Source organism: Chiloscyllium plagiosum, unplaced genomic scaffold, assembly GCF_037043375.1.
Source record: "Chiloscyllium plagiosum isolate Xiang-an unplaced genomic scaffold, Cpla_swu_hap1 HiC_scaffold_14, whole genome shotgun sequence".
Lineage (NCBI taxonomy): Eukaryota > Metazoa > Chordata > Chondrichthyes > Orectolobiformes > Hemiscylliidae > Chiloscyllium > Chiloscyllium plagiosum.
In genome coordinates this window covers 35437198-35463516 of record NW_028270152.1, presented here as the reverse complement: position 1 = coordinate 35463516, position 26319 = coordinate 35437198, and the positions used below count along the sequence as shown (strand labels likewise).

Here is a 26319-nt window from a genome sequence, read left to right as displayed (position 1 = left end):
ATTGAGTCGGAAGAGATAGGAGAGGTCTTGAACAAGTACTTCTCTTCAGTATTTACGAACGAGAGAGACCGTATTGTAGAAGAGGAGAGTGTGAAATGGACTGGTAAGCTAGAAGAGATACCTGTTAGAAAGGAAGATGTGTTGGACATTTTGAACAACTTGAGGATAGACAAGTCCCCCGGGCCTGACGGGATATATCCTAGGATTATGTGGGAAGCAAGAGAGGAAATTGCAGTACCGTTGGCAATGATCTTCTCGTCTTCACTGGCAAAGGGGGTGGTACCAGGGGACTGGAGAGTAGCGAATGTTGTGCCCCTGTTCAAAAAAGGGAATAGGGATAACCCCGGGAATTACAGGCCTGTTAGTCTTACTTCTGTGGTAGGCAAAGTAATGGAAAGGGTACTGAGGGATAGGATTTATGAGTATCTGGAAAGACACTGCTTGATTAGGGACAGCCAGCACGGATTTGTGAAGGGTAGGTCTTACCTTACAAGTCTTATTGAATTCTTCGAGGAGGTGACCAAGCATGTGGATGAGGGAAGAGCAGTGGATGTAGTGTACATGGATTTCAGTAAGGCATTTGATAAGGTTCCCCATGGTAGGCTTATGCGGAAAGTCAGGAGGCATGGGATAGAGGGAAATTTGGCCAATTGGATAGAAAACTGGCTAACCGGTCGAAGGCAGAGAGTGGTGGTAGATGGTAAATACTCAGCCTGGAGCCCAGTTACAAGTGGAGTTCCGCAGGGATCAGTTCTGGGTCCTCTGCTGTTTGTAATTTTTATTAATGACTTAGATGAGGGAGTCGAAGAGTGGGTCAGTAAATTTGCAGATGATACGAAGATAGGTGGAGTTGTGGACAGTGAGGAGGGCTGTTGTCGGCTGCAGAGGGACTTAGATATGATGCAGAGCTGGGCTGAGGAGTGGCAGATGGAGTTCAACCCTGCCAAGTGTGAGGTTGTCCATTTTGGAAGAACAAATAAGAATGCGGAATACAGGGTTAATGGTAGGGTTCTTAGTCAGGTGGAGGAACAGAGGGATCTTGGGGTCTATGTACATAGATCTTTGAAGGTTGCCACTCAGGTGGATAGAGTTTGTAAGAAGGCCTATGGAGTATTATCGTTCATTAGCAGAGGGATTGAATTCAAGAGTCGTGAAGTGATGTTGCAGCTGTACAGGACTTTGGTTAGGCCACAGTTGGAGTACTGTGTGCAGTTCTGGTCGCCTCACTATAGGAAAGATGTGGAAGCTTTGGAGAGGGTGCAGAGAAGATTTACCAGGATGTTGCCTGGAATGGAGAGGAAGTCGTACGAGGATAGGTTGAGAGTTCTCGGCCTTTTCTCGTTGGAACGGCGAAGGATGAGGGGTGACTTGATAGAGGTTTATAAGATGATCAGAGGAATAGATAGAGTAGACAGTCAGAAACTTTTTCCCCAGGTACAACAGAGTGTTACAAGGGGACATAAATTTAAGGTGAAGGGTGGAAGGTATAGGGGAGATGTCAGGGGTGGGTTCTTTACCCAGAGAGTGGTGGGGGCATGGAATGCGCTGCCCGTGGGAGTGGTGGAGTCGGAATCATTGGCGACCTTTAAGCGGCATTTGGATAGGTACATGGATGGGTACTTAATCTAGGTTAGAAGTTCGGCACAACATCGTGGGCCGAAGGGCCTGTTCTGTGCTGTATTGTTCTATGTTCTATGTTCTATGTTCTATAACACTACTATCATAGGGCAAGCCAGACAGAGAACAGCCAGGGAATTCCTAGAAGCATGGCATTCATCCACAAACTCCATCAACAAACACATCGACCTGGACCCAATATACCAACCACTACAGCGGACAGCTGAACTGACAACCGGAAGCGGCAGGGACAGACCACGATAAACACCGGAGGAAACATCAAAGAAGCGCTTTGCAGGAGGCTCCCAAGCACTGATGATGTCGCCTAGCCAGGGGACGAAACATTTGCAACAAAAACTTCCAGCTCGGCGAACAGAACCACAACAACGAGCACCCGAGCTACAAATCTTCGCACAAACTTTATTCTGAGTTTATGACTGCTGCACCTCCAACTCCTCCATGTCGCCTCCCCATCCAAGCCCATTCTCTGAGAAAATGACAGAGAACAATTCAAACTCAATTTCAAATCACACATCTCAAAGATCATTTGTAAAGTATACACTTTAACAAAATTAGTATTGTAATTAATTGTACATTTTGTCATTAAATAGCTTCAACACCATTAATCTGATTTAAGCATTATATTCTGAAATAATAAGCATTTCATGCAGATCCCCTACAACAAGAGCACCGTAGACTTCACATTTATTTTCAGACACATTTGAAGTAGCTTTTGTCAGTAACACTTATCTTCTGTTAAATAGGAGACCAGGATCATTTCCAGACCAAGGTTTGTGATGATTTCACAAGCCTGAAATGAGTCTTTGGCCATATTAGTGCAGATGTGGAGACTTAATTAAAGAGAATGGTAAATCTCTTAATTAGCAATTGCAATAAACTTCATCAAAAAATAGAAACATGCTGGAAGTACTCAGGAAGTCTGGCAGCATCTGTGAAGAGGACAATTGATGGAACATTTCAGGTTTGAGAAGTCACTATTCCAGCTTTTTCAGTTTTTAATTCATAGTTCTAGCATCTTTAAAACATTCCTCTTGCAATTTTACTTGATTTGGAATAAATTGTTGGAATTAGAAAAGTAGAAAATCAACAGTTTAGGACGATGATGTTTGTAGCCTGGCCAATATGGCACTGATCCATCATCAAGAATATTTATGTAACCATATTTATGTAAAGCCATCATGCACACACAAGGAAATGCAAAAAAATGCTTAGTATTGAGCTCTTACAGGATAAAAGGGAAAGTGGCTCTCTGAAAATTTGAGAAGTGTGCACATGTTGATAAGTATTCATTAGTTTTGTTTGAAAATGTTCTATACCTTCAATAAAATCATTTTGTCACAACTTTGTGCAGAGATTTAGTAAATGAAATGCATATGAAATTCAGAATAAGCTACTATGTCACTAAAGGCACGGTGGCACAGTGGTTAGCACTGCTGCCTCACAGTGCCAGAGACCCGGGTTCAATTCCCGCCTCAGGCGACTGACTGTGTGGAGTTTGCACGTTCTCCCAGTGTCTGCGTGGGTTTCCTCCGGGTGCTCCGGTTTCCTCCCACAGTCCAAAAAAGATGTGCAGGGTCAGGTGAATTGGCCATGCTAAATTGCCCGTAGTGTTTGGTAAGGGGTAATTGTAGGGGTATGGGTGGGTTTCGCTTCGGTGGGTCGGTGTGGACTTGTTGGGCCGAAGGGCCTGTTTCCACACTGTAATGTAATCTAATCTAATCTAAAAGGACAAATTGGGTTTGGTCTTCAAGTTTACCTGATGAGAAGATGAATATTATTTAAATGGAGAAAAACCTGCACGAAACTACAAGATTGAAGAATTTTGGAATCATCGTAAATAGATTATGAAAAACTAGTATCCAAGTTCAGCAAGTAATAAGAAAGGCAAATGGAGTGTTTTATTTCAAAGGGAGGTCTTGCTAAAACTATACAAGGCACTAATCAGACCATCGCTGAAATACTGTAAATGGTTTTGCTTCCCTTATCTACAGAAAGATGTACTCGAACTGAAGGCAGTCCAGAAAAAGTTCACTAGGTTGATTCCGGGTGGAGAGTCTGAATTAAAGTAGAAGTTGATTCAGTTGAGTCTGCACTCAGTGGAGTTTCGAAGAATCAGAGATAACCTTATTGACACATGGAAGATCAAGCCATGATCTCATTGAATGATGGAGTAGTATTCATGTGCTAAATGGCCAACTTCTACTCCTTCAGTTGGTGGTTTTATGGTTTGTGAAATGAAATCAATAACTGGTTTGGCTCCTATTCTATTTGTGAACCTAGTAAAAAGATTTGGTCAATGGAATTTGTGCCAAGAATAAATGTTTTTTTTTTAAGAGCTATTTTTCTTCAATTATATAAATTTGATGTTATAAATATTTAGTTTAATAAATTCGTTTTCAGCTGCATGTAATCAACTATGTTAGTTTACGTATTTCAGTGAAATCATGTTTGACTAATGTAACTAAATTTGTTGATGAAGTAATTGAGAATGCAATGAAGGAAAAACAAATCACATTGTTGGTTTTGATTTTAACAGAGGCTTTGATAAAGTTTCACATTAAAAAAACTCATGAACAAAATTGGGCCTCATGGAACAGAAGGGTCAATGTTAGGTGGATAAGAAAATTGGTTTATTAGTAGAAAAGAGTGAGACTTGGCAAATTGTTTTTTTCAGACTGAAAGATTATAGAAAATGGTGTTCACCAAGAATCAGTGCAAAGACCATATGAGTTTTGAGACATAATTGACTTGGGGATTGAAATTGAGTAAAATTTCAATATTTGCTGATCACATCAAACTTGGAGATGAGCAGAATGTGCAGACAAGTGACAAATGGAATTTAACGCAGATGTTTAAAGAGATCTGGATAGGGAAAGGCAATGTAAATTAAATAGTACAGGACTAAATAATGTAAAAGCATAGATGGACCTGGGGTTTCATGATCTTTCAAAGCAGTAGGAAGTCATCAACAAAACATAGATTCTTGAGATGCATAAAAAGATTTCATCAATTGGGCACAAAAACAGGGAAGTTATGCTGAATGATCACCATACTTCTGGAAGCAGATGAGAGTGCTTGAGAGGGTACCAAGAAGATTCATCAGAATGGTTCCATTGCTGAGAGCTACAGGGCTTAGGTTGTTCTTCTTGGAGTAAAAGTGATTACGGGGAGACTTGATAGAGGTACAAAGGTTATGACTAGCTTAGGTCAGGTAAAGATAGAAAAACTGCTCTCCTTAACTAATCGGATAAAGACGAAGGGAGACAGATTTTAGATTTTGAGCAAGTGATGCAGGGAGGAATTGAGAAAGAATTTTATTACGCAGTGAAAAATAATGACCTGGAACTCACTACCTACAAGCATAGTGGAAGCGGAAACGATGAATTATTATTTCAAAAGGAAATTAAATGTGCATCCGAGTGAAATAAACTTCCCAGGTTATCTAGATGTAGGGGATGGGATTACTTTCATTGGTTTGGATTGCTCCACAGAGAGCATGCCAGCTGTCCTCCTTCTGTGCCATAATTACTCTACTTAATGGAAACAATCAATCAGAGAGAGGTATATAGATACCTTCATCATGCATCTGAGAGTTGATGCTAGTTGCATTAGCATCTCCCATTTAATTGCACAACAATTAATCATTTTATCATCCTTACAGTGTAAAAGAGTGCAGTGCCAATATTTTCCCCTTTGATATTAGTTGAATATTTCAGACATACAATTTTTCCTCTTTGAAGCTTTGAGTCGTCATTCCCAACTTTGTTAGTTTACTTGCATATTTTATATCAATTTAGTGTTAATACTTGATCAATAACAATGGAATTTATCCAATTACATTGCAGACATGCCATCAACTTATATGGTTTTCGTATGCTAACATTACATCTGTGGCTTAGTTTAATTAACATCACGTTATATCCTGACAGTCACCAGAACCAGTGTGAGATCAGCTCAAGATGTAAGCATGACCTCAGATTAAAATAATCAGTTGTATCTCAGCGGCACAGTGGCTCAGTGGTTAGCACTGCTGCCTCACAGCACCAGGGTCCCAGGTTTGATTCCAGCCTTGGGTGACTGCCTGTGTGGAGTTTGCATATTCTCCCCATGTCTGTGTGGGTTTCCTCTGGGTGCTCCGGTTTCCTCCCACAGTCCAAAGACCTGCAGAGCAGGTGGAATGGCCATGCTATATTGCCCATAGTGTTAGGTGCATTAGTCAGAGGGGAAATGGGTCTGGGTGTGTTGCTCTTCAGAGGGTCTGTGTGGACTGGTTGGGCTGAAGGCCTGTTTCCACACTGTAGGGAATCTAATCACCTCAGTAAAAATCAACTTTTAAATTAAGATGTTTAGAAGTGTCTATATTGTTTAGTGGACATGCTGTCAGTTTCTTAAATTGCTAAATTGAAATCTTAAAAAAAAACAATAGCATTAGTAATTGGAGCTCTCTACATGCATTTGAACACACAAACAAAGCTCCTTGTATTGATACACAGCTGCAAGAAAGGGTGTAGAACTCCGGGATCGTACTTTGACTAAGCTGTCAAAGTATGTTTGTGTATGAAACTGGTGCTTGTAGCAAATGCTAGTTTAACAGACAGCACAATGACAGCAAATGGAACTAATATGCAATAAAATTAAAAAAGGTTGTTTTCTTGATATCAGAATCAGTTGTCTTTACCATCTTATAGAAACATCAATTCAAATACTGTAAATTGAATGGTTGACTCAAGATTGATTCTCCATATTTCTTCTTGAGACTTACAATTGAACGAAATTTTCGCACATGATTTGTAATGCAATTAAATGAGAGTTATTGTGCTCGAGAAAGAGTTTAGAAAATGACATGCAAGATTACCTTGTTTGCCTTCAGCCTGCCGATGTCAATTAAAGAATAAAGATCGAGAGAACCACAACATGGTTTACACTGTCCAATAATTTAAACTGGCCAGTGATAAGAGTTCATAGTGGATTATGTGTGTCATTCAGTGGGAAAAAAATCCAGAATAGGTGTACCATGCAGTCACCTATTGTGCAATTTTGGTGCCAAGAAGGAATAACTCCATCAGTTATCACACACAGCAACATTGGACCTTTGTTACCTTTAATACGATTTCAAATGTAAACATACTAGTGAAGACATAATCTGCATAACCTAGGATCTGTAAAGTAAGCAAATAGTTTAACCATTTTAGTTTTCTCAAGACTTCATTAAGGTAGTGAAGCAAACAACATATTACCTTGAACAGGATTTCAACAGTAAAGATCGCTGTAAAAGCATAGTCAAAGTAACCAAGAATCTGTAAAGGCAGAATATAAATGTTCAGAACAATCTGGAAATAAGTCACCAATGTAATAGGGAATTAATATATAGATTCCAGTGCTCTTGCCAGATGAAAGTTGAACAACCATTTTTCATGATAACAGGTACACTAACTGCCAGTCACCTTAAATGAAGAAGCAGCTCTGAAAGGAAAGTGACTTATCATGTGCACGTAATTCTGCAAATCCATAATTCTACTAACATTGTTTTAATGAAGAAAACAATAAAAATGTAAGTTCATCTTTTTATTACAACAATTTAGTAATTTAATCAATACATCTGTTTTTGTATAAATCAAATTAGCAAATAATTTGTCATTAATTAAAATATCAGTTAATAAGCATTACCCACCAAGGGCAATGCAACAATAACAAGTAGGGGAGCAGAGGAAAAGACTGAGGGGATTAAATTAAAATGGAGTCAGAAGTGGAAAATAATACACTCCAACTCCCATAGTGCCTACCTCTCTCTAAAGGCGTTGAGGGTGATGGTGGACGCCATGAATTCTCTCTCTTAGGATACCTGGGTATGACCATTGCTGCAGGAGAGGGTAAGTAGTCGAGAACTGTGGCCCCCTCCACAGCCTGCTACCTGGACCTGTTGTTGGCAACTTTGGCTAGGCCAGCAGCAGGCCCTTCAAGTTGTGGAATCCAATTTTTTTTTAATCCCTATTTCAATTCTGGTCAGAGATGTTATTACAAAAATGTTACCTCTGGAGCAATTGGGATTTGAACCCAAGCCTCCTGGTCCAGAGGTAGGGATACTACCATTGCACCACAAAAGTCTCATAACCTGCTCGCAATCAATTCTGGAGCTGGTCAGTCTGACCTGCATTTGTAACACCGACAAACTTCCTTTATTTTGAGGAAAATAGCAATGATATTTAGACAAAGATACTTAGATATAAATTAGAAAACACCAACAAAACACAATCTTCATTTACTCAGTGGTGGTGTGTCAAGCCTGGTGGTAGGATCTGATTTTGGAATCCAACTCTCAAAGGTAAAGTGGCTCTGTATGGGTTTGCTGCTGCCTTGTAGAAAAGAGGAGGCAGAAGATCAGAAAGCCAGGATTCTCAAGGCATAAGCAATGGTCAACTCACCAATATTATGGTAACAGGTTTGTTCTTTGAGAATAGCCTTTTGTCAAAAAATGTTCTACTACATAGACATGGCTTTATCACTCCACACATTGCATCCAACAGCTATGCATTAATGTACACTAAGATGTTTGATTTTGAAATTGCTAAAATTAGCTTCAGCCTCTCCCCAGCCCAAAGACAAGCTCTTCAAGGAGATTAACAAGTAGTTGATTGGAGGTGAATGTTGCCCTCGATCAGAGACATTGGGACATTAATGTGTCATACCAGAACCCACTATTTTCAACTTGCTGAAAATCAAGTACACGTTGTCAGCTGTGACAGAGTTGGTGCCAGCCTTGTCAGAGTCTGAAAGGAGTGGGCCTCCTGGCCAATCGCAGACACTTTAGCACAAAAATCTAGACTGACACTCCAGAGCAGTACTGAAATAGTGCTCTACTATCAGAGGTGCTGTTTTTCAGATGAAACATTAAATCAAGGCCTCATCTGTTCTTTTAGGTGGAAGTTAAAGATCCCTAGGCAATGTTCGAAAGAGGAAATGAGGTTGTGTCTGGTGCCATGACCAATATTTATTCTTAAAATCAGTTTCATTAAAAAAAATATGGTCATTATCATGTTGTTTCTCATGAGGGTTTACTTTGGGTGAAGTAGCTACAGCATTTCTTAAAAGTACGATAGAACACACTCTGAAAGCATTTCATTGACTGTGAAGCACTTTGACATATCCTGAAGTTGTCAGAAGTTGAGTAAATTAAAGTTTTCTTATATATTTTCACTTTCCATGTTAGAGTTACTGAATATTGATCATGAGCATGTGTTTTGCATGCTATTTTTTCTCTATCATAGGTCAGAGGGTAGAGATTAAGTTTACAGTCAGTTTGCCAACTTTCCCAGATTGTTTGAACGTTTCCAGAAATCGAAGATGTATTTCCCAGGCACTGTTTCTAGGCACTTGAAAGAAATGCAGAGTTCAAAGCTGGCATTCGTATCTGTGGTTTATGCTTTTTTTTTTACTTGCCTAAAGGGTGGATTACAGGCTCCCAGTGCTTCCTGTAGATCAGCTGCGAGTGCACAACCACAAGCAAAATACCCAACTATAGGGGCCCAGCATTCTAAGGAAAACACAATCATTTTAGCTAATGTGGCAAGTGTTACATTATCAGATGCGATGAAATCAGTGGCATGTGATTAGATGCCACATGATTAAGATTACATGATCGAATCTCTAGGACTAGCTCCAAACACACTTAGAAACTCCAGCTGTATCATGTCCTACATTCATCCAGAGTCCAAATGTTTTGCACTTGCAGAAATGTAAATTCTGAGCCCAATTGTGGTACTTACACCATTCAACTTCCATCAGGGATGCTGACTGTTCAATTATGCAAATATATTCTAGAATGGAAGACTACTCTCCTGAACACTGCTGCTCGCCATTCAGGAGAAGAAAAAAATCATTCTGCACTTCATGGCTCTGCATCTTCAGTTCTTGGCCTATCTCCAGCTTTGCCTTGGGGTAGTTGGAAGACTATTCCTAAACCTCACCAAAGCAGACCTGACCTCCTTGTCCCTTGAATGGCAATTCCTGTGGCTGGTCATGCACTGGTAATTTAAATATGTCTGTTCAATCTACGCAAAGCAAGAGGAAAATTCAAATCAGTAACTTTCAGCTGTTATGCATCAGAAATGTCAGCAACATTACTTTTAAATGGACATATATAAATAGCCCTGAATTTAACAGGGAATAATTATTTCACAATGTTGTAACTTCCCTCGGTGAGTATTTTTATTTTCTTTGTGACAATCAGGTTCTCTCTGCTCTTGAATGCACCAATTCTCACTATGGTGTGGTTATTATTGAAGAGGCAAATTCAGTGTGCTTAAGGAATTATGTAACTCCCATGTGTTGGCTACAAGTATGCAGCATTCCAATCTTTTACAGTATGAGATGAACATTTATTAAGTAAAATCTCTAGCTCACATATACATTGGAAAATCAACATTTTGGAAAACTGCAAAAGCTATGACAATTTAAAATATAATACATTTGTACATCATCTACTTACATTATTACGAAAGGAATGATTACGTATAGGATCTTCTGCAGCTAAGGAAATGCTGCTAAGCATAATGAACACGAGGATCAGATTTGTAAAGATGTGGTGATTTATAAGTCTGTGACAAGCCACTCTGATCCTAAAATGTAAATTATACATTATTGAGTACATTATCCTTCTCTGAAGATATGCAAAATAATTTTATTTGATTATGTCATGTTCAGTTACAATAGTCTAATCCCCCTTTTGAAACAGTTCAGCTAACTCAGCACAGTTACAGAAAATGTTTCATCAGGGAAGAAATTCAACGTGGCTGTCCTAACTTACAAGTTGAAATAGGGTACATTGGTGAACATTGACATTACAGTGGTCCATGTTAGATCTATATATGTATTGGGTGACTAGTAAATGCATCAGAGTGTTTTTAAGGCAATCCTTGAGACTACCTTAAACAGCCATTAACTCTCTGTACTTGGTAATAAATAGCCAAAAATTTATTTAAGCATTCTCTCCTCAGATACTGTCAGATCTGCGGAGTATTTCAAGCATTTTACATGTGCTTAAACACACGCTTGAAAAATTTTTGAACATTCGTAGAACCGATACCAGCTTGCTCTGCTCAGCTTTTCAGGAGTTTGCAGTGGCCATAAGAAAATACTTAATTTACACATTGATGACTAGTAAAAGGAGCACTCCTCTTAGCTCCACACATGACTGCAGGCTGATCCCAGTCTACAGTCACAACCACCTCTCATTCGTATTCTCTACTTTATCCACTTGCTGACTTGTATGATGGCTACTGCCCAAATTCCATTCTGCTATATAGATGAGCTACTTGGGAAGTGAGGAGGATGCCAGTCGCTCACCATAATTATCACAACAAGGCCTCCCATGCCTGTGAGAAAGCTGGAAGCAGTCATCAGTTCTGTACCCCGGAATAGCTTGTGCCAAATGTTGTCCCTATGATTTCTTAAATTCCTTTTTCTTTCTTTTAATTACAGTACTTCCTTTTATTTTTACACTACTTTGTGGTAACTGTCATCATCTTCTATGAAGCCCCTTGTAATTAGCAATCATCCAAAGCAGCTTGGAATTGATAAGAAGGGAATACACAAGACACCTCTGGTTGACAATCAAACATGTAACTGTTTTCAACGATTCTGTCAAATGGCAGTTTTAATTTTTTTTATCATGAAGCATAATACGAATATCAAGAGCATTCACACATTTTTACAAAATGCCTTTGACAGTGTGGTAACAGTAACATTCCATTTAAAATAAACAGTAAGTTTATGTTGCAATTTTGCTTTGCAGCATGCCTTCAAATCAGAGTTACTCTGGTTCCTTAGCGAGGGGTCAGGAGGGGAGGTGGGCAAAGGCAGGTTAGGTTGTGGTTGGGGAGGACAAAGAAAACAACATAAAATAACAGAGTTCAATGTCTATGTGTTTTCCTTGTTTAGCTTCTTTTTGGACTAGGAGAACATTCTCCCAGATTTGACCCCACAATCTGTCCCCAAATTTACATTGGACTTTTATGTAGTTTTTCATATCACCCAGGATATTACATGTACCTACGTAGATAAAAATATTTCAATTGTGAAGTATCAGGCATCACCAACTGTATGAGGCAGGTATATCTACAAGCTTGATTTTTCTTATCTTCAACAAGCTTGCATGTTCGCAATTTCAGTCCATCAGAATGTAGAGCACTGCATCAGATCACTGTTCTTTTGTAATCCAAGAATATCTACACATATGCATGTGATTTTTTTTACCCTGTGTTAATCCAAGAAACGCATGCCTTGTAAAGGTGAATAATATTACAAAAAGGGTCGAAGGAAAAGCAGAACAGTTAGAAGTAATGGGTAAAATGGCAAATCAAATTAAACTAGCGGAAGACCAGAAATAAGAACCAAACAGCAAGCAAAGGCAATAACATTCCCATGAAAACCTAGACTAGGGATTTCAACTGAAATGTAAATCAAAGGAGCAAAGTGAGTAAAAATCTCAAAGAAATCACACAAGCATCAAGGACATCATATGCCTACACTGCTAACAGTCCTGGAATGTGAAGAAAACACAGAATCATAGAAAAATGATTCATCCTAACAGGACAGCAATGAGTACACAGCATCTTTGTAATTTTACAGAATAAGTTAAATCCAAGTCCACGATTGCAGATTGTATACAATGAAGTGTGAGAAGAGATTTCCAAAGTAAAGAGATTATAGAGACATTTGGTTAGAAGGCTACATTCAGCAGATGTAGCCAAATAAGGCATACGCTGATAGAGACAAGTCAAAATTTGTCACCACCCAGACGAATGGGAAATTTGGGAAGGAGGGGACAAGCAGCAGACCGATGGAGATTCCAGCCTCCTACCAAGGGTCAAGAGAGATAATATGACTCATGACCGTGCCTTGTTAACTGCTGCTCAGACATTGGAATGTATTCAGTCTCATTTACACTAAAGAAAAAATACAATCATTATCAATAACAAGGCTCAGGGACATTCATTTGGAACTGAGGAGAGAATAGATTAAATGGAAAGATCTCCTTTGGCAAGACCTGCTATTAGCAAAAACATGCAAGTTCAGACTTCCCACATAAAGCTGAGGCTGAATAAGGGTTATACATCACAGGACCTTTGTCAGGTGGAAGAATTTGCTGGACAATCGGTGGTCATGAGTCCTGTACACTACCCAGGCTCCTGGCCTATGGTCGGCGGCACAGTGGCTAGCACTGCTGCCTCACAGCACCATAAACCTGGGTTCAATTCCAGCATTTGGAAACCTTGACAAGTTTGCACATTCTCTCTGTGTCTGCATGGATTTCTGCCAGGTGCTCTGCCTTCCACGCACAGTCCAAAGATATGCAGGTTTAACGGATTGGCCATGCTAAATTGTAGCGTCCAGGGATGAGTAGGCTAGGTGTATTAGTCACAGTAAATGCAGGGTTACAAAGCAAGATAGGGGCATAGTCTAAGTGGGCTATTCTTCAGAGAGTCAGTGCAGATTCAATGGGCCAAATGGCCCCATTCCTCACTGGAGAGATCCTATGATCTTCTCACACTAAGACCAAAGCACACACATTTCTGCCTGCTCACCTCAGCTATTGAATATTTGACAAGGATAAAGGTTTGGTGTTAAAGAAAGACAACTTCGAGGGGACACTTCAGACTATAAGCACTCCAGTGGAGTTCTGAGTGTGACAAGGAGGAGGGGATTTAACCAAGATGCTATCTAGGAAACATGGTCTGGAAACTAGGAAACCAGCAGTAAACCCCACTGGCAATTATTCCTTCTGTAACTACTTGCAACAATAAACAACCTGTTACTAAACACTGACTTTCTAAATTAAATTTGAAAATTGCAAGGTAGGGAATGAGACAGAGGGATATCTTAAACTGGAAGTACTGCAGGTGCTGGACCACAGAGGTTATCAGTCTAAATACTACTGGATAAAGGAGATAGAATCAGCACTCTTATCTACTACATTATCATGAAATTGAACTGTTCAATTGCAAACTAGATTGCCTTCTTAGCAGTTAGTCGATGCCAATATACTCAAATAAATTCTTAGATGCATCCAGGGACTAGGGTTATCTTTAGGTTTAGAATTATTTTGGTTTGAAATTTAAAACAAATTAGTTGGAGCATCCTCTTAGTACTGTTATGAAAATGTGGGTGAATTGTACCTTTGAGAGTGTTAAAAGCTAGCAGAACTACCTGACACAACACCAAGTTTTCTGAACAAAATATAATGTGACATTTGGTCGAACAACTCGATTAGCTGTTTGCCTGGAGACAACAAAACAAATATGAATCAGGCCAATCAGTTTAAATTATACTCCAAAAAAAAAACCAAACTTCAATCAAGTTTGAACTTAGTATACTGACAATCTTAAAAGCCAATGATACAATCCGATGCTTTGGGGGAAAATTGAACAGTTGAGAGGAGAACTGTAAAGCCACCAGCATCTGCAGACTGCCTGGAGAATAGTTCTCTTAAAGGTACCGTTCTCGATCGGTAACCTGTGAAGCAGAAGTCGCTAGGGAGAAGAAAAGACGACAGAGAAAGACATAACGAGAAGATTCGACATCTTGCTGGTTTTGAAAAGCTGAATTTTGGTAAATCTTAATCGGGAGTTTTAGCAGCCTAGTATTATAGAAGGGAAAGTAAAAGATAGGTTAGAGGAAGGAGTTGTAAATAGTTTTTAGTTAATGATTCCCTGTTCTACTTGAAATAAAGTTGTTAACTTTTACTTTAAATAGTTCTTGGCCTCTCAAAGTTTCACGGATTACTGCACGGGATAAATCTTTTCTGTGTTGCTGGTTTAAATTAAGCAGGATGGTTTATCCTGTCTTGTAACAGTACACAGTTCTATGAATTGTTTGTTTGTATGATTATATCTAGTAAAGTGATAGCAACACCTGAGTTGTTATTGAAGATGAGGGAAGTCGTTTGGAGAATTGCTCATGCAGAGGACAGAGACAATTCAATCAAAGTGCTTTTCAATGATTTTCTGACGTATAGCTACAGCAATTGCTAAAAATGGTTGTTCCTGAATCCCCTGCTGTCCTTTCTGTCCAGCACCGATACATCTTTCCAGATAGCTCCAAGAGTTGGTCCCTTTGTTTCAAAAAGTTATGGAGCATGCAGAATTGCAGAGAGAATCTGGAAAGTTACTGAGAACTATATAGCACGGTACCTAGTTAGTTGGCTGAACATCTGTTTCAAGATGTTAATTGTTTAATTAATCAAAGCTGTGATTGAGATGTGCTTCTAATTGAGCAGCCCTCTGCGTATGTCATCAGTAGGTGTCATAAGCCATATGTTCAGGTGATATTCTTACCCTCCAACAGCCAAATCATGTCTTTTGAAGAGGAGAAATGGGAATTTCAAACTGGCACAATATAAAGGCATCATGACAACTGCCAGGAAACCAGACATACACTGACAAATTGTAGGCCAGCTGAACACTTGAACACTATGTTTGTGAAAATCCTCCTCGGTATTGTATACTGTAGAGTCTTGATATGTCAGCACCTAGGTGAATCCTAAGATCCTAGCAAAAGCTGGAGATCTGTCTTCCTATTTTACTGCCTCTATGGAAAATGCAATGAATTTGTTTGGCTTGTGAAGAACACAATACTGATGAGCAATATCTTGTGAATAGGCTGTTATTGTTATTTCATATGTTTCAACAGATATGAGTTTGAGGAATAGAAATTCAGGGCTAAACTCAGAATCACAGGCAGTCTGAAGTCTGTGTCTGGGGTTGGGCTGCAGTTTCCTCAATTATCTGGAAGGAAGATGTTCTGTTTTTGTACATTTATATGATCTAACAACTCAGATCCAATCTGCTTCATCTTCTTTTCAAAGAAGCTGCAGTTCTGCATGGTCTGACCTACTTCTCTTTTCTCTCTCATCTTTCAGCGACAATGGTAAACTAAACAGCACACCATGTTGTCAGCATAAACTTGTGCACAAGTACCTGAGAGGTGACTGCCCTGTAAATCAAAAAACCACATCCACACCAATGTGAGCGGCCAACAAAATTGAAAATAAACACAAAACAATCTACAGTAATGTAAAACAACTAACTAGAGACTTACCTGGAAGAAGCTGAGAATCTCTTGCAATAGCAATGAAACCATCTTCTTCCTGGCTGTAATTGCCAAGGAATTGTGGGTAGTTTTTAAAATGAATAAATACAGCAGGACATATATTGTTTTATAAGACTGTTCTTTAGCAGACAAGGTATTCTGATTTATATATGTATTTATTGGGCCTTTTCTCTGCTCTTTCAGATGGATTATCTGAATGATTAAAACTCATGTGTCTATCGTAATTTAATAGCAGTGCAAGTAATCATAAGAATTTACATGGATTTTGTGCTAGGAAAATAAGTGATAAACTTGAATTTCTTCCCCTTTGTCTATTCGAATATGCAGCAGTAGAATTTTATTTAGCTTTACGCTTAATTTTCTGAGCTCTTTAGATCTATTGTAAGGTAGTTTGTGCAGATTAATGGCTAATGACAAATGAACCAAATTTTATGAAAAGCTACTAGAATTTCATAAAATCCTTATTGTGTGGAAGCAGGCCATTCAGCCCATGGCGTTCACACCGACCCTCTGAAAAGTATTCCACCCCATCACCTTGCATTTCCCGTGACTAAACCACCTAACTATGCGCAATTTAGAATGGTCAATCCACCTAACCTGCATATCTTTGGTTTGTGGGAGGAAACTGGAGCATCTGGAGGAAACCCATGTAGACATGGAGAGAATGTCTGTGTGGAGTTTGCACAATCACCTTATGCCACGTGGAATGGAACCCAGGTCCTGGCACTGTGAGGCAGCAGTGTGAACTACTGAGCCACTATGTCACTCCTTTGAAATTGATAAATTCAGTGCAAATGGTACAAAGAGTATGGCTCTGTGCCATAACGTAGAGAGAGATTTATTTCCTCCCTTGCTTAGTTTCTGATTTCAGCTAAGCCAAATATGGATGCCAACCAATGGCTATGGAGTCCCTCAGCAGTAAAATCTGAAGTAGAAGCATGAGGCCAGATGGACAGAATAACTGGTACAAGTTGCCTGAAAATAAAACGTCCAATACAAAAAATGTTCCCGAATCATTGGGCTGAATTTTACCAGAAATTGGTTAAGTGTCAGTTATCTCATGTTTCACAGAGCTTTTCTCTCCATGAGTTCTAAGAAAGATTCTTACTTCTTGTTAAACTTTGTCATTATTTTTCTTTTTAAAACTGACACGAGAAAATCAATGAATTTAGTGACATTGTACAATGTAATGGAATTATAGTAGTTACGTTAACTTACATTACAAAAGATTAATCTCCTAAAATCATATTTTGATAATCTCAACAAATTAATTTGTATTTTGTATCAAACATTAGTCAATTACTTAGTATAACATTTAAGCTTGAATAAAAATATAGAATGCCATACGTACGGATTAGTATTACTAAATATGAAGAAAGCACTCCCTTCTGGAATAGGCACAATTTTTTCCTTCAAGTTTAAGTCTGCCAATCTTTGAGGTCGAGGTCCAACTGGTATTTCTGGCTCATCATCATCATCATCTTCATACAAATGAACAAACAAAAACTGTCAAGCATTCATCCATTCTTATAGGAATAAATAAAGCGACTCTTCATTAAAGTATTGCTTTGAAAAACTCTTCATTTTACAAATAATCATACTTTCATCTTTCTGAGAAACCATTTGCAAAACCAATATTTAAAGAACAAATGAAAATTTAACTGTGATTATTAATATTTGATAGAATGTTATTTTTCAATTTATGATTCCATTTTCTCTTGTAAAAAAGAACAAAATTATACTTTTTATTGTGCTTCTGTTTAAATTAGGCAAATTATCACCCCCATTGTTTGAAAAATACACAATGTAGATCAAAACTGCCATCATGTTATGAATGAAAACTTACTGAACAAATCACCACCTAATGTTGAAATCATGGGGCCATTAAAAATGACAAAGAAAATCTAAAATACACGATAAAGCAGGATTCAAATAACATCAAAATTCCCTTCTGTCTTACATAAAATCAAAGATATCCATAAGATCTCTATTAGATGGAGTTGTAACCTCCAAACAGTATGCATGGATCAGCCATCTCGTACATACAGGGGAAGGCCCAGTGTATTTAGAAGGTTGAGCCTTGCTTATGTATATCTGGCAACTTGCACATCAATAATGTATACCCAGCTGCAGCTCACAATCTCTGGGCAAACACAACATCAGGAAATCCAAAAGCTGACCTCACACACAGAAAGAAGGCATCCTGTAGTTAGTACACTGTAGCCTATGTTTCTTGAATGTTGGAAATAGTGCTTGCTTAAATCTGTATACACAATGTCAATCAAGTGGATGCTTATCCTAGATAGTGATGAAGAACATTTGAGTGTTGATTAAACAGTTATCTATCCAAGCAATTTGAAAATATTCTAATATAATCCTGACTTGTAATTGGAGTAGAGGGTTTTAGAGTGTTCAAAGGTGAGTCAATTGCTATGGCATTCCTTGTTTCTAACTTGCTCCAGAAGTGATGAGGTAACCCATGAGCCCACTAAACCCAGATAAATAAACTTATCCATTGTCAGTGAAAGATATCATTACCCTGAATTTTTTGTCTCAAACCTTCTTCCACATATTTGCAGGAGACATCATCTGAATCTTTCAACATATATGGGCAGCTGCTACAAGGTCACCAATTATCTAGCAGAGCCTACTAACACATCATCACTTCTGCAGAAACTAGCTCTCAAATTAACTGAGCACCAGAATTTGAAGCAATGGCTTTCTTTTCTCATATCCAGGCACTCCAGACTTAAAGTCATGCAGCCACTATATCCACATTTGTGAAATTCAAGCATTCTGCATTTGCTCTTCAGCCACCTGCCCAGAACCAATTCCAGGTTTAAATCAACCTTTCAGTTTATATTAAAGCTGTAGACCTCAGCCAACATGAGAGTAGGGGGGGCTACAATTAGACCCAATTCCTTTGATATTGGGACTAAATCCGTAACTGTCGTTGTTCTAGAAAATAAAAATAAAGTCACATAGTCTTGCCAGACCATAGCGCTGCTCTCTCATTGGAAAGAGATAACTAGTGATGGTTTAACCGGAGGGTCATTACACCCCAGGTGAGGGAAGAGACAGAGAAGGACAATCTTTCACGGTAACCTCAGCTGGAATTGACCCACACTTTAGCGTCACTCTGCATTGCAAACCAGCCATCCAGCCAACTGCTCTTGAAAATATATGTTTATTGATGTGAGTTGAGAATAAATGTAAGCTTAGTTGTGTTGTTCTCCAGTCAAATAGTCTACAGTGAAATAAAATTCAGTTGGCAACAGTCATGAAAGGATGAAACCTACTATATTAACAATTTTGACATAAATATTAATCCAATGAAGTTTACATCAATGTCATCAAATTCAGCGTACGTAACAATGGCAACATTAGAAATTGGCAATGTAGTTAGTCATACTACCCCTTTAGCCTGTATAGCCATCTTATAAGACCAGGATTTGTCTTCCATTTCAATACATTTTTCTTCTCTAGCCTCATATCTCTCAATTCTTTTAGCACTACTCAGGTTTGGATATGCTCAAAAACTGAACAACCATAATCCAGGGAAGTCCTTTATTTTGCTGAACTTCGTGAAGGCTTGAGCAACACTGTGCCAGGCCTTTGCTAATAGTATTGTACAATTAACTTACTGAAATCTGTGGGACCCCAATGTATGCAAAGTGCATTTTGCCCACAAAATAGCATAACTGTACTTTAAAAACAATTGTTTGGCTGTGAAATACGGAAAAGTGCTGAATAAACTCAAAGTTTCTTTCTTTCTTACTGTGAGGAGGTACATGACTATATCCTTGGTGAATATTACCTCCATTTTTTTTTATTTTTATCAAAGGTCAGTTTGGGGTTTAGAAGTCAGTATAAGGAAAGTTCCAAGTATAATTCTGTTTACCATTACACTGTGGTGCAGCACGCCTATGTGATCAGAGGTAATATTAAGAAAATCAGATCTTAATTATTCCATAGATAGGAGTTTCTTAACAGAAATAAATCTTAGTTTTTCATACCTGGCACATCACTGGGTGGATAAGGATCCTTATCTTCATCAATTGAAATCTTTGAAGCATTAAGAACATGGTAATCATAAATTAATGATTTCAAAATATTTATAGTCATAATCAAAGATGGCATTGTATCATTTAAAAGTATGCAGTTTTCAATTTCAGTTTAAAAAAATTTTACCTGAGTGCCAGTAAGCATTTTCCTGTCATTGTTTTCACCTATTCCATCAAGTTCATATTTTCCATCCATTCTTTGTTCTGAATTGGCAGTTCTAAAAATAAGATACATTGATGATACATTTTACCATCTGTGCAATGTACACTACTGATATGCTTAGCATGAATGAGCATAATTTAATCTCTTAAGAGCTGAAATAATTGTGTACATTTGTGGTAGGGACTTGAGTATAAGAACACAGGAAAGGTCATATTATTATATTTTAAGCTGGAAAACCTTGGATCCAAATGTCAACAAAGTGCAACCTTTCAAAGTGGCAGAAATTAGTTCTATGAGAAAAGCAAGGTAAGTGCACAGTCCTTGCCATAGTATGATTCTTGAACACTCCTGAAAGTTTGGCAAAGGAAACATAGATTAGAACTTTACCCAATATTCATGCCTGACATAGAGTGACTTCTATGAGTATGCTCTTATTTTTCTCAAATATTAGAAAATATTTGGATTCATCCAAGCTACTAAAGTGAAGAAAAACTTAACTTAAATGACATTTGCTCAAGTTCTTTTTTGTCATTTTTCAGAATAACACCTACTCTCCAAAGTCATTATTCTTCTTAAGTTTGAATTCTGCGTGGCCACACTGTTTATATATGTTGGTTCCTGTTGGAAACACCTAGGATACCTTGAGTGGCTATTTTGCCACCAACTCTCCTGGCTGATATCTGTCTATGATATTGATTTTGCTGGGGAAAGATTGTCAACACAGATACTTTGGCAATAGATAGGCTCAATTGTGATTAACAGTAAATAGGTTAATTACATATTGCTCAGTAGCTAGCTATGTTACATTTGGGATACATACTCTTGTGAGACAACTGGGCTCAAGTTAAGATCAATTATACACTACTACTTCAGCTACAAGCTATTAATTCCAAGAGTAACCATTGAAATGCGATACATTCATTGCTAAATGTATGCAGAACAACTGGGGTACACAAATCTCTGATTAGCCCCTGCTGGGATCTGCCCTTTCTATCCTGAAATGTACCTTGTGATGTCAGTTAAGCCTTTCAGGTACTAATTGCCAATACAACAGCACTTAATGTAAAAGTGTGACCGGTGTATTAGACATTGTGTTGTTTTCCTCTTCTCTATGAATTAGCAACAGTGACTAAAAATGAAAAAGCACTTGATCCATTATGTAACATATATTTTGCACTGACAAGTTGATTGAATTGTTGATAAGTTTAAGACATGCAACAAATATATTTGGCTGCAACTATGGAATTACTACAGATTTAGCTTCTCAAAACCCCATACAAATCTTATTGTGAATGCTACACTATGTCAGCCAAAACTTACAATATGAAGCATTAATCTATGCAAAAAGAATAAAAAACAAAAATGTTCTAAAAAGTGTGAAGTAGCTTAATCCCCTCCATATAAAGATATCACTGGAGCAGGAAATTTTGACTGAGTTGCAGTACCAGAATGTCAATATTTTTAAAAAATTAATCAAATCAAATGTTTTAGATTAGATTAGATTACGTTACAGTATGGAAACAGGCCCTTCGGCCCAACAAGTCCACACCGACCCGCCGAAGCGCAACCCACCCAGACCCCTACGTTTACCCCTATACCTAACACTACGGGCAATTTAGCATGGCCAATTCACCTGACCTACACATCTTTGGACTGTGGGAGGAAACCGGAGCACCCGGAGGAAACCCACACAGACACGGGGAGAACGTGCAAACTCCACACAGTCAGTCGCCTGAGTCGGGAATTGAACCCGGGTCTCTGGCACTGATTCACGAGGCAGCAGTGCTAACCACTGTGCCACCGTGCCGCCCACAAAATACAACAGCACTTAATGTATTTTCTTATGATTTGTTTCAAAAACATAGTCCTTACATTATGATGATCACAGCTGATAGTAACACAGATCAAGTCAGAACCCAGAGTGAGAGAGGGTTTAATAGATGATCAGTTTTATTGCTTTTGCAGTTTGGTTTCCATGGTTGTTAGTCACAGAACATACCCATACAACAAAAAAAATTTAAATAATCAAAAGAAAACAAAAAAAATCCATGTTCTATAGAATCATGGGAATGTACAGCATGGAAATGAAACCTTCGGTCCAACTCATCCATTCCAACAAGATATCCTAAATACATCTAGTCTCATTTGCCAGCATTTGGCCCATACCCCCTACCGTCTACCCCCCGCCCCCTCCCTCCCCAGACCTTGAAAACAAAAAGTGCTGGAGATCACAGTGGGTCAGGCAGCATCCATGGAGAGATAGCAAACAAACGTTTTGAGTCTAGGTGACTCCTCAGAGCTGAAGTGAAGTGTGGCGGGGGCTGCACCTATGCAATGGTAATGGGGGGGGGGTTGGGGGTCAGCGGTCTGAGAGTGCTGGAGAGAAAGGATGTTGATAGTTCAGATTTAATGATCGGAATGTGAGAATGGCAGAACAATGGTGTGTCTAAACACCTGATAGTCCCACTGCTATTGGGGAGGGGAGAGAGGACATGGTGACAGAGAATGTAACAAGAAAAGCTAAAAGAAAGGGAAGGAATGGAAGTGGTTTGACAATCTGAAGGTGGTGAACTCAATATTAAGCCCAGAAGGTTGTAAAGGGACTTGTCTGAACACGAGATGTTGTTCCTCCAGTTTGTGACATGATTCACTGGAGCAGTGCAGCATGCCAAGGACAGATAATTGGGCATGTGAGCAGGACGCTGTCTTAAAATGATCAGTTACAGGAAGGTCAAAGTCATGTTTGTGCACCAGAGGTGTTCTGCAAAGCGGTCAACCAGTCTGCATTTGGTTTCTCCAATGTACAGCAGGCCACATTGGGTGCATTGAATACAATACACAGATTGGAGTAGGTACATGTGAAATACTGTTTCACCTTGAAAGACTGCTTAGGTCCTTGGATGGTGAGCGTGGAGGAGGTGAAGAGACCGGCATTGCACCTTCTACAGTTACATGCGTAGGTGCCATAGGATGGGGGTTGGTGTTCGTGGTTGAGGAATGGACTAGGGTGTGATAGCAGGGAAATCAGAATTGAATACAATGTTCCAAAAGTGGCCCAACCAAAGACTTATACAGCTGCAACATGCTAATGTTATGCCCTTATTCAAAACAGGAGAGGGGCAATATATGGGAAATTATAGACTAGTTAGTTTAACATCTGTTGTTGGGAAAGTATTAGAATCAATTATCAAGGAAGCAATATCAGGACATTTGGAAAATCAAAATGCTATCCATCAGAGTCAACATGATTTTATGAAGGGCAAATCATGTTTGACTAATTTTTGAGAGTTCTTCAAAGATGGAACAAGCAAAGTAGACAATGGGGATCCTGTAGATGTAATAATAGGGTGGCACAGTGGCTCAGTGGTTACCACTACTGCCTCAAAACACCAGAGTCCTGGGTTCGATTCCTGCCTGTGTGTGGAGTTTGCACATTTTCCCTGTGTCTGCGTGGGTTTCCTCTGGTACTTCAGTTTCCTCCCACAGTCCAAAAATGTGCAGGCCAGGTGAATTGGTCATGCTAAATTGCCCACAGTGTTAGGTGCGTTAGTCAGGGGTAAATGTAATGTAGGGGAATGGGTTTGGGTGGGTTTCTCTTTGGAGAGGCGGTGGGGACTTGTTAGGCCAAAGGGCCTGTTTCCACACTGTAGAGAATCTAACCTAATATCTGGACTTCCGGAAGGCGTTTGAGAAGGTGCCACACTAAAGGTTAATTCACAAGATTGGATCATTTGAGATTGGGAGTAATTTACTTGTTTGGATAGGTAACTGGCTGATAGACAGAAGACAAAGTCAGGATAAATGTTTTTTTTCTGGATGGGAAGAAGTAGCTAGTGGGGTGCCATAGGGTTCGCTTCTTGAGCCCTAGCTATTTACAATCTACATGAATGACCTGAATAAGGGAATAAGGCTTTTCAGTTCCCATAACATAGACGCTTCTACAAAGTTTGGACAACTTGGAGATTTCAAAGAACTAAACACTTTCAGTTTGAGGATTATTACAAATTAACCTATCCTTCTGATCTGGAACTTTTCTTCTGAACAGAAACCTGATTCTGGTCTTTCACCACCACTTAACTGAGGATTAAAACTTAATATTACAAACATTAACAGTCCAGATATCTGACTGAGCGAATTAACTTAAATCATATGTTTATTTTGAAAATATACTTTTTGTTCACGGTTTCAAATTCTTCTCTACTCTTTATGGGCGGCACGGTGGCACAGTGGTTAGCACTGCTGCCTCACAGCGCCAGAGACCCGGGTTCAATTCCCGCCTCAGGCCACTGACTGTGTGGAGTTTGCACGTTCTCCCAGTGTCTGCGTGGGTTTCCTCCGGGTGCTCCGGTTTCCTCCCACAGTCCAAAGATGTGCAGGTCAGGTGAATTGGCCATGCTAAATTGCCCATAGTGTTAGGTAAGGGGTAAATGTAGGGGTATGGGTGGGTTTCGCTTCGGCGGGTCGGTGTGGACTTGTTGGGCCGAAGGGCCTGTTTCCACACTGTAATCTAATCTAATCTAATCTTTTACAAAAAGGTAAGTCACCAGCACAGATTTTAAAATCCAAATTCCCAAATGATAATATATATAGATCTTTATCACAACATACAACTTCAAAATCTGCAGTAATATGCACTGGGCTGTGACCGTAGAATTGTTACAGATATAGCTTCTTCAAACTTCATATGAACCTTCATAGGTAAAATAAGTTAATTACCTGGCATTTCTTTTCCTTTCTTTTTCTTCCTCAGTTTCTTTTTGCACGGTATTTAAGCTTTCAGCATCAGCTAAATTATCAACAGCAATGGCCAAAAAGACATTCAGCAAGATGTCTAAAGAAGATAACTTAAGGAAAATGTTAGTAAGTACTGCATGCTTCATTTAAATTATTTGTTTTAGTTAAAGATAATCACAGTTTAGTGATCCAGTAAGAGCAATTCTTTGTTCAGCTTTAATTTTAAGAGGACTACATGCCATTTGACAACTTAAGTGCCACAGATATTAACTTGCAACTGACACAACCTACAAAATCAAATAAGAGATGTTCAAATGTGAAATTTATTAGGAATTGCAAATAATTGTATAATTGCAGTGGTTTCTTAAAGAAAAAGAGAAGAAATCTCAACTTCAATTTAACTTGGGATTGTTGTGCAATTTCGAGGCACCAGAGCAGACAATAAAATCCACAGAAGAGGTGGATATTTTAAATCTGGACACCATTATATCTCCCAACATAGAACAAAACAAGAATAGCAAGAAGGCTGAGGAGCTGGAGCAGAAACTCACCATAGGACACAAAAGGAATGGATCCTAATAACAAGTAAAGTTGTGAGTTAGGTTTGAGAAGCAATCATGAACAGGGAAGGAATATGGATGCCTGGCACAGGGAGGGCACAAGGTTTCTTTGTGGGCTTAAGAGAAGTCTTTGGAAATCCAGATACTGGTCGTTCTGCCACAAAGCGCATTTCATTAATGCAAATTTGCTGTAACGCGATTGACGAATGGGGGACAGAGTTTCTAAAGTACATTTTTTCTATAATGCGGGGTTGCACAAGAATACAATAATTGCATTATTGAAGAATTACATGCATGACCTCTGCTAAGTCATTACAAATGCCAGGAGACAGTAGCAGACTAAGTTAGAGGCCCAAACTAATCCATGGACACCATCACCTGTGGTGAGGCTTACACAACAAAACGGGATACAAAATGAAGCAGAACAAAATAGCAGACAAAAACACATCGCTGCCAGATGCACTCAATGCTTTTTATGCTTGGTTCAAACAGGATGCCAGTGGCACGGTGTCACCTGACCTGAAAGCCCCAGACGCACCAGTTCTATCAGACATCAAATCAGTCTTTTTGAGAGTAAACCAGAGGAAAGCAAATGACTTTGATGGAGTCAGATTGTGTGCAGACCAACTGGCAGAAGTATTCGCTGACATCTCCAACCTCTCCTTGCTACAATCTGAAGTCAAATGCATGTAACTTGCCTCAACGGATCCAGCCAATGGCTCTAACCTCCACAATCATGAAGTGCTTCAAAGGGCGAGCCACGGTCCACATCAACTCTAGTCATGTAACCTACCTCAATCCTATTGCCCACCAGCAAAACAGGTCCACAATGGATGCCATTTCCTCAGTGCGACACCCATTGCTGGAACATCTGGATAACAAGAACACCCATATCAGGCTCCTATGAATCAACTACAGCTCCGCCATTATCCCGACCAGATTAATTTCAAAACTCCAAGACCTCGGTCATGGCCCAACCCTCTGCAACTGGACCCTCAGCTTCCTGACCCACAGACTGCAATCAGTGAAGATAGACAACTGCACTTCCTCCATC

General features: G+C 39.1%; 1 protein-coding gene across 13 annotated transcripts in view; it reads right to left on the bottom strand.

Moving 5' to 3' along the window:
* The window catches only part of LOC122559001 (voltage-dependent L-type calcium channel subunit alpha-1D-like), a 672668-nt gene that overhangs the window by 227258 nt on the left and 419091 nt on the right, over positions 1-26319 (bottom strand). For 12 of the 13 annotated variants that reach the window (XM_087994295.1, XM_087994294.1, XM_043708069.2 and 9 more), the window contains 6 exons: positions 24688-24802; positions 19936-20026; positions 19761-19809; positions 17096-17225; positions 10124-10253; positions 6876-6935 (listed from right to left, as the gene is read on the bottom strand). In XM_087994295.1, the coding sequence (XP_087850421.1) occupies positions 6876-6935; positions 10124-10253; positions 17096-17225; positions 19761-19809; positions 19936-20026; positions 24688-24802 (575 nt within the window). The remainder of the gene's footprint in view (positions 1-6875; positions 6936-10123; positions 10254-17095; positions 17226-19760; positions 19810-19935; positions 20027-24687; positions 24803-26319) is intronic. The other variant, XM_087994292.1, reaches the window with a different exon arrangement.